The sequence below is a fragment of the Manacus vitellinus genome, unplaced genomic scaffold (assembly GCF_001715985.3).
Source record: "Manacus vitellinus isolate BGI_N305 unplaced genomic scaffold, ASM171598v3 scaffold_96_pilon, whole genome shotgun sequence".
NCBI classification, from domain to species: Eukaryota; Metazoa; Chordata; class Aves; order Passeriformes; family Pipridae; genus Manacus; species Manacus vitellinus.
In genome coordinates this window covers 101,171-109,751 of record NW_021940901.1, presented here as the reverse complement: position 1 = coordinate 109,751, position 8,581 = coordinate 101,171, and the positions used below count along the sequence as shown (strand labels likewise).

General features: G+C 43.0%; 1 protein-coding gene across 2 annotated transcripts; it reads right to left on the bottom strand.

Annotated features, from left to right (window-relative positions):
* Window positions 1-523: 523 nt before the first annotated feature.
* On the bottom strand, window positions 524-8,272 carry ZNF622 (zinc finger protein 622). 2 transcript variants are annotated; one of them, XM_029965289.1, is made up of 7 exons: window positions 8,257-8,272; window positions 5,835-6,451; window positions 4,239-4,493; window positions 3,363-3,525; window positions 2,452-2,564; window positions 1,447-1,590; window positions 524-862 (listed from the first exon to the last, which is right to left on the bottom strand). In XM_029965289.1, exons 2-7 carry the CDS (start codon window positions 6,439-6,441, stop codon window positions 735-737), a joined length of 1,410 nt encoding a protein of 469 aa, XP_029821149.1. In that variant the 5' UTR covers window positions 6,442-6,451; window positions 8,257-8,272; the 3' UTR covers window positions 524-734. The 2 variants fall into 2 exon arrangements, with proteins under 2 accessions (XP_029821149.1, XP_008920936.1); XM_008922688.4 differs by lacking the exon at window positions 8,257-8,272 and adding an exon at window positions 7,701-7,786.
* Window positions 8,273-8,581: the final 309 nt, after the last annotated feature.

Genomic DNA, 8,581 nt, shown 5'->3' with positions numbered 1-8,581 from the left:
TCCCAGTTCTAATCAGGAAATCAGCTGAAATTTTGATTGACATTTGTCTAAAAGTTATGATAATTTTGAGCAGCTTTTAGAAAATGAAAATTCATTACATTCAATGTAAAACAACTGCACTGTAAATTATTAATCCAGTCCTGAGCTGGAGCACTAGGCAAGTACAGTCAACTTCTGAGGACAATATTAATCCTGAAGTTATATTTTCCATCAGTGCATTTCTTCAAACAATTATCACTTAACCTTCCATGAACCTCTGCTCTGAAATTTTCACCTCAACAGTGCCAGCTAGAAGTCCAAAACACCCTGCTAACATATCTCTGGCATCACAACTGAAAACATTCAGTACACTCTGTCTGAGGCTCTAGGATCTTCTTTCCGCCTCAACCAGTTTGTAGAATTGGAAACTGAAGATATTCAGATAAATGGCATCGTCAGCTGCCCCACAGAAATGGGCTGCACAAAGATGGGCAGCAAGACTATGCATGCATGTCATTCATAGCCATGACTACTTTGCCACATATTCCACAGAAGATATTTTATTTTTAAGTTAGGCCAACCCTCATTTCACTGCAATAGACAAGTTCCCTTCTCTTCTTCTCAGACAGGAAAGCACACCAGCACACACATCAGCATTGGACAGGTACCAGGTCCATTTTAATAACAGAATCCACAACCCAGAGACCATTAAATCCCCCTTCCCATAACCAGTTCCATGCAGCTCTTTTGGGAATTCAGAATCTGACTTGCATCCGGAAATGCATCTGCTTTGTAGCATTGTTACTCATTCCTGTCTTGAGCATCCACTTTGCCTTCATTCTCTGCAGGTACTGCATATCACGCAGCTGAGCGGAGACGGCCCCTTCAGGGAGAGAGCAGGAAGAGAAAGAGGGATCAGTGTGTGTAAGCTTACTTACTACTTACATGCAAACCAGCTGATCTGTCCATGTACATCAGCAGTTAGCTATAGGTTTTCCTTTCCACACTGGCACACTTCTTTTCACTCTTCCCTGGGGAAAGGCCAGTTCCCTCTATGAATATCCACCAATGTGACTAAGGGAAAAGGTTGTTTTGCATCCTAAGCCTGATTCTTTTATTTCAAAAGTGGATATAGAACACACCACTGTTCCCCAGTTGGAAAAGTATTCTGTCAAAGCATGATTTATATTACATCATTAAACAGCAAGAGTAGTGGTTTGGACAGGCAGAAAACAAGAAATCTCAGGAAGTCATCTAAATGCAAAGCCGCACAGAAGCCGTGCTGGATTTTAGACACAAGCAACTTCCTGCAACCTACTCTGCTTGGATGTCAGGAATGAAAAGGAACCAAGTGGAAGACAAACTACTGCATAAACCCCACATGTAAAACAAAGCTGGCCTATCCATTTGCAGAGCGATGATATCCTAGAACCTCCTCCTCTGCAAAGCCCTCACGCTGTCACTCACCTGCCTGGCCCGTCCAGCCCAGAGCTCTGTACTGCTGCAGCACCCGACCCACTGCCTTCTTGTTTTTCGCAACAGCCACCGCTCTTGACAGACCAAACCGCTGCTTGTAGTATCTCATCAAAGAACGATGACCCACTCTTGCACCTGTTCAGAGGAGAGGACATCTTATCATGCATCATGAAGGAGCTTCTGAAATGGAGTATTCAAGCACATTGTGAAAACTATGGAAAAACTCTATGCTGAGAAACACTTTTAAAGGGTCCAGAACTTTAAAAATTTTAGGACAATTAGAAACTTAATGTAATTACTGTAAGAGCTGCTTTAAGGAAAAACACAAAAAGTACTGTGGTACAAGAGGGCCTTAGCTCAGGTAACAAACAGACAGTTATCAGAAAAGAAAACTTTAATTAGTGGAATGAGCAGCGAGGCAATGCCATTTCAAGTAACCACGGAAGTAACTTGCTGACATTCAGGAAATCTTGTGTAACTGCATATTTGTTAGCACTTTTCAGAATGAAAGGGCTGAGGTCCCCTCATACAAAAACACCAAACAAAAAAAACCAAGCAAGAGTGCCAAATGCTAAACAAGAGAAAGGCTGTTTAAATAAATTAATTTACAGAACTAGTTTACTAAAGTAGTAACTAGTAACTAGTTTATTAAAGCTGGCTCTCTGCAAAAAAAACCCTAAACCTAAGTTATAGCCTCTCCGAGCTGCACTAAAACAAGTTATGGAAACTCCTGGAGTACACCATGAGAGTCACATGTCAATGAAGAGGTAAAACGGGCAAAGGAATCCACTGCCCCAGTCCACATATATATCAATGCTGAAGAAGTTGAACTAATTGGCAGTGACAATAATGGAAGGTAAGGACATAACCCCAAAGATGCAAAATTACCTTCCCCCTTTCCAAAAGAAAACACAACAATGGCCTATGCTACAGGTAATGGCTGCAGCTATGAGAAGTGCAGAGAAAGTATGGTACAACACAAACCCTATGGCCTACCTGAAGGAAGGATCAGCTCCATGGTGTCATCATCATAATCCAACTCTCTCTCTGCTGGGCGCTTTCCAGGCACCTCCACATCTTCCCCGTTCTCGTGATCAGGGTAAGTGCTCCTGTGGAAGAGCAGTAGTACATGTTTTATACATGGAGAATAGCCACAGCTATACAGACTCATTGTACAAAAGAACTGCCACGCACAGCTACAGCAAGCCACAAACACTGTCACATTTTACCTACCTTGGTGTGGGAGTTCTTCCCAGTAGCAAATTGCCTTGAATAGAGGCTGGAGACAAGGAACACCCTTCCTCCAACCCTATTCCATAACTCAACATGGTTCTGCTGCTGCACACTTATCAGTGACTTATGGTGAAATACCATCACAGCGCAGCCCACCGGCTCTGCACAGCTACTGAAAGAGCACTCCCAGAAGCTCCACTAAATGCACCTGTCACCATAATATGAGGTATTTCTGACCAGAATGAACACAGCTTAGGATAAGTTACAGAAAGTTCCACAAGAGACCTCTAAATCACAGCAGTCCTGTTAAACTCCAGCTACATAACAAAAATATGTTAGAAATCCTCAGTAGATTTAAAGTCCACAATCTGCCTCAAAGGTAGTAGAAGAGACAGTTACACCCTTTTATGGTCTTTTCTGGTGCACTGAAATCTATATTCAATAACAAACATACAAAACAGAATTCAAAATATATTTTCATGTAGGACTGGTAATAGTGATCACAGAAGAGGAGAACCAATCATGTTGTTATGCTTACCTAGAAAAGTGGTGAACCAACAATGCAAAATAAGTATCAGACACAGGACTAAATTTTAAGAATGAATAGTTTCTGTTGTAATATTTAACCTCTCTTTTGTCTGTCCCCATCTGTGCTCAAAGAAAAGTGTCCTCACCTAAAATCATAGAAGTCTGCAAATTCCAGGGCAGCATCTCCATCTGTGAACAGTTTGCAGTGGCTTTTATCATTCATGTGAGCCTGTACTGCTTCTGTAGAGTAGAAGGATTTCCCTTTTTCATTGCACCAGATGCAGATTTTCCCAATGCCAACTTTCTCTCCTGTAGAAAACAATGGTACTTCTATTGGTCTGAACAGAACCTCCCCAGTCAGTAATTAACATTTCTGTAATGAAGCCCTCCCAGCTTGCAGGCAGAGAGATTGAGGCTTTTCATTTCCAGAAAAGCCCTGCTGTTCCTATGCCTTGACCATATGGCCCCATCAGGGACAAGTCTGTGCATTTAAAGATTTCTTGGGACAAGGTATGGATCATTAAGTATAATCAATAACATATTTTGTACTTCCAATACATTTTTCTATCTGATACTCCAAAATTATTTTATTCTCATCATTATTTGTAGGCTTCAAGGAAGATAAATTTCTTCCTAGCTTTTAGCTCTCTCACAAGTATAGTAAACCAATGAGGCAAATACTTGCAGCTCATTAGTAGGATAATACAGTTCATATGCACACTTCAGCAAGAGAATTTTGTCCCAAATTTCATGTTATCTGAATAACTGTCTCAACATTAGAAAACTATGTGAGACCTACAAAGTACACAATCATGTTTTCTCAGTGGGGTTTTCTCTCACTCCTCCTGGAAAGCCTGTGGTCCTGCTCATCATCAAAATACTGAACTTGACAGCACTCAGATTTTATACAAAAAAACACTCCCAAAAAATTACAAAACATTTGGTGTCATATCCAAATGACAATAAGCAATATCAGTGTATAATTACCCTGACCAAAAATCACAGAAAATTTACAGACATACCCAGGTACTTGATTAGTCCTCTGAGGTCCACGAGATACTCTATGTCTGGAATAAAGAAGCTGTGAATTTTTGTCATATGGGCCACATTTTTTGTGAGAGATCTTGAATGATGGGGACAGAACAAGCAGTCTGTGACTGGTATAGCCCCAACAGCAGGCGTGCTTTCAGCTTCTGCCTGTTCCTCCTCTTCTTCTCCCACACTTTCCATCTCTTCTTCAGAGCCGAAGTCTTCATGAGAATCCATATCTTCCCAGTCTTTTAAAGGAAGTTTAAAAAAAAATAAAATTATATGATTACTTCTCCCAAGCAAAAAAGTACCAGTTAAGTCAGAAAAAGCCATCATAGAAAATACTGCATTTTCAGTTCTTACAGCTAAGTGCCACACAGTCACTTCCAGGTGCAAGAATATACCATTGCCAGTAAAAACACATTTTAAGATGCACAGCAAAGCACAAGGTTGCTCATAAAAAAATTGGCAGATCTGATACTTTTTCCCCTCTGCTTTCTTAGCTATTAACACTTTATTGCTGTTTCCATGCCTCGCAGTTAATTCACAACAGCACAAAACCACAAGAACGGTGCATTAAAAATAAGACACTATCAGGAAAATACTCATATTCAGCAGTGACTCAGCAGTGAGGGAAAACACTCCTGTTCACACACACATCTTTAACAACAGAGAACAATCCCAGCTGTCACAGATGTTACATGTTAGTATATACCAGGCTATAATAAGAATTCTACACATTTGTAGGATTACTGCCAAGCTCATTAACAGATAAACCATCAGATCATACTGCTAGGGGAGTACAGAAGTATTTTTTAAGGAATTTGGCTCTGCGGCAGTGAGCATTTCACAGTACTCTTTCCCTACTGGTTCCCTAAAAAATGCCATGCCTGTTTGAGAACAGGTAACAGGGTGCTTCCCAGCGTTGTATGCTGCTAAATGGAGATCTTTGCTATAAGATGCAGTTCAATAATTTTAAAACCCTGACACTGAATTGACAGAACTTGTAAGAAACATCTCTGGACAAACACTTTAAAGGGAAATTAACATTCAGAAATCTACTGAGATTTTAGCATTACAATTTATGACTAACACATTAATCCAAGACAGGTGCAAATTGACTTCTTTTTTAGGTGTTAAGGTGCATGTTCAGAGGTAAATGTTTCTTCTCCTGTAGAACAGATTTTCTGAACTGCAACTGAAATTTCAGCAGCACAAAACTGCTCTAACAGATGTAGTAACATGACACAGGGGTTTCAGTAACAAAGCTGGCATGAGGTTCCACCTCATTCCTATCTGTCCCCTTGCTACAGTTGAATCACCCCATTCAACTGCTCCAATAGATGTGTTTGGAGCTGCACTGTCAACTACAGCACTGAAAGCATCCAGGTTAAAAAATAACCCTTTTCTGGAAACTCTGAAGTTCTCATCTTTTCAGCTGTCTGCTTTCCAGGCTGACCTTCAACAGAAACCTTTTTTCATTGGAACAAGACCTTTTCTGATGGAAAATACTGCACTTCTACAGAAGGCTTTTGCACAAACCATGGCTTACCCCAAGTTATCCCTTGTCTGTATGTTTACTGCCTTACCTTCTTCATTATCCTCTTCCTCCTCTGCTTGTTGCTTGGCCAGCTTCTTTGCTTGCTGTTCAAACCACTGCAGTCGAGGAGGTATTTCTGGTCGCTCTCTGCTCTGTGCTAAGCTGGCACTTTCCTTAGACACTGGAGAGCTACTTGCATTACTAGGAGATAAATGTGTTTTCTTTGGAGAGGAAGATGGCTGAGCTCTGATGGCTTGCTGAATAGCCGTATTCATTTCATCTTTGTTCACACTCTCTGGGGCCAGCCCCTTTTCCAGGTTCTTCTCATTTAGTATTTTTACCTTCTTGCTAACAGCTTGAACAGCTTTCTTCTCCAACTCCAGGTGCTTCTTGGACTTCAAGTGATTCTCGTAGGCATTGAAGGTGGAGAATCTCTTGCTGCAAACTGTGCAGTAAGTGGCAGTGATTTTGTTTTGCTCCTCTGCTACTGCTCTCTGCGCTAGGACTCTCTCTTGGAAATTCTCAGCAGTGACAGGAGGCATGTCAGCAACTTTACGCTTCAGGTTGTACCTGTGCCAGTCAGTTTTGTAATGGGCACGCTGAATGTCACCATCCTTGAAAGCCACACGGCAAGTGATACAAGTGTAGGTTGCCATTACTAGAAAGCTGGAAAAAAATAAAATCATGCTAAAACAGATTAAGTAACAGCCACAAAAAAACCCCCCAACACGACACCCTGGGTGTGTTATGCACGAGCAGGAGCAAAAGAAGAAACTTATAAAAAACAAACTTTGATGCAGTTACTAGAGGTTACCCATACTACAGCAGCATCTGAGTATCCAAGCTCTGGATGCAGAAAGACTCACTGTGCCTGTCGGGACTGAGACACAGAAGAGGGCTCCCAGTCACAGCAACAGCGTTTCAAAAGCTCTGCACTCTTCACTGAAGATCAGAGATTAAAGGTTCTTAACAAGCTTGTGTTCTGCCAACTAAGATTTTGAGGAGACTAGTGATTGCTCCAAAGTAAGGGTAAAAAGGGAAAACCGCTTTCAGGCCTATTTTCCATTTTTTACAGCCTTACCAAATGGGGAAAAAAAGAAAAGTTCCTGCATTTAAAAATAAAGCTTTCCTAGCTCTTCTGGAGCAGTGCATGTAGTGTTGACAACACTTTACCCTGCAGAGCTGTTCACCTGGAGATGCAGCCAATCATGCCTAGATCTAGCACTTGAAGCCACTGATCTTCCTCCACTTCCAACCATCCAGCTGAGCTATGTTACTGGGGCTGTGACAGGACAACTGGAGAACAGTGACCTGTCACTGATGCTTTCAGTCCTTTCCAAAGCCACACATTTCCTTTCTTCTCAGTGCTTAATGAAACTCAACTTTTTCTTAAAACAAAGCTGATGGAATCCCTTGAATGTTCCAAAAGCAAAGAGTAAAAAAGCATGTTCTAACTGGAGATCACAGAAACCACCCTCATCTTTTAACTGATTTAGAGAAACCATGGCTTAATCAGGAAAAAAAAAAAGAAATAATGCATCAGGATGAGAGGTTCTGAAAGCAGGCAGAGGAAGAGCAGCCCCTCCCAGAAGCTAACAACAGGGAGAAGCAGTGGTAAAAGTCAAAAATACGTAGAGAGTTAAAAGACACATTATGAAATGCTCATACCCTGTAACAACTGGACTCCTTACTTACTACTTGTGTTATCTCTAATGCTACAATGATAGGCAGAAAATAAAGGCCATACTGTTTTATTTGAAATACTATAAGCATCCATTCAGTGTAACACATGCTTTTTGTGTTTCAGAGAAAAATGTATCATCTGCCCACTGAGGGACTCCAATTGCTCCCTGAAGCATTCCCCTCCCACCTGCAGAGCTCCCTGCCCTTTTCCCAGCCCAAGCATCAATCTTACAGCTACAAACCACTGATGCAGAGCCACGTTGACTGTTAATCACCAACTCCTTGCAGAAACCTCAGGGACAGAACAGTCTGATCCGGTCCATGAGACACAGACAGTAGCCACACACTAGATTACCATGGGGGTATTTAAAAACACCCCGAAAAAAACAAAACGCAGAAGAGAAGGAATGAAAGTGACAGAATCTACAGCCATAAATCTTCACCTCTGGCTACTAAGCAGAGAAGTGCTGCATAAAGCTGCATAAAGCTGCATAAAGCAGAAGGCGGCCCTGCAGTACCCTGTGTAGTTGCACCACCACTTCCCATGACCCACCTACATTTTCACCTCCCGTTTCAGGCCAGCAGGCCCAGGCCCCGAGTCCTGCCTTGAGTGGGGCTCGGGAAAAGGAAACCCGCGGCGCTCAAAACCCTGCAGCCCAGGAGGGCACAGCCAAGCCCTGCCAGACAAACTGGGTTCTCCCCCATGGTCTTTATCGCGGGTGCTGCTTTCAGCCGCATTTAAACTGAGCCCGTGTCCCTAAGGCTGACACGAGGCAGAAAGGCCTCACCGGCGGGGTGTGTGTGTTCATTACATGGACACCAGAAGTGCGGGCAAAACTTAAAAATAAATAAATTTTTAAAATAAATAAAATGAGAGATAAGACGTGGCGCAGGCGGCAGCCGGGAGCCTCCAGGCCAGGCCGGGCTCACAGGGAGCCTCCGCCCCAAGGGAGCCGCAGCGCCAGGTCCGCGGCCGGCCTCCCTCGCCACCCCATGGGCACCCCGGCCGCCCACGCCACTCGCATCCACCGGCTCCCGGGCCGCCCGCACACGCAACCGGCCTCTGAGCAGAGGGTCCGGTGCGCGCCGCCCGGCCGCGGGACGGACGAGCCA

What these genes read in the sequence shown, in the direction of transcription:
- ZNF622 (XM_029965289.1), bottom strand. Translation starts at nt 6,441, where the DNA reads ATGGCAACCTACACTTGTATCACTTGCCGTGTGGCTTTCAAGGATGGT. An exon ending in GGAGCTGATCCTTCCTTCAG is followed by an intron (nt 1,591 to 2,451) that starts GTAGGCCATAGG and finishes TCCTCTGAACAG; the next exon opens with GTGCAAGAGTGGGTCATCGT. An exon ending in GGGCTGGACGGGCCAGGCAG is followed by an intron (nt 863 to 1,446) that starts GTGAGTGACAGC and finishes CTCTCCCTGAAG; the next exon opens with GGGCCGTCTCCGCTCAGCTG.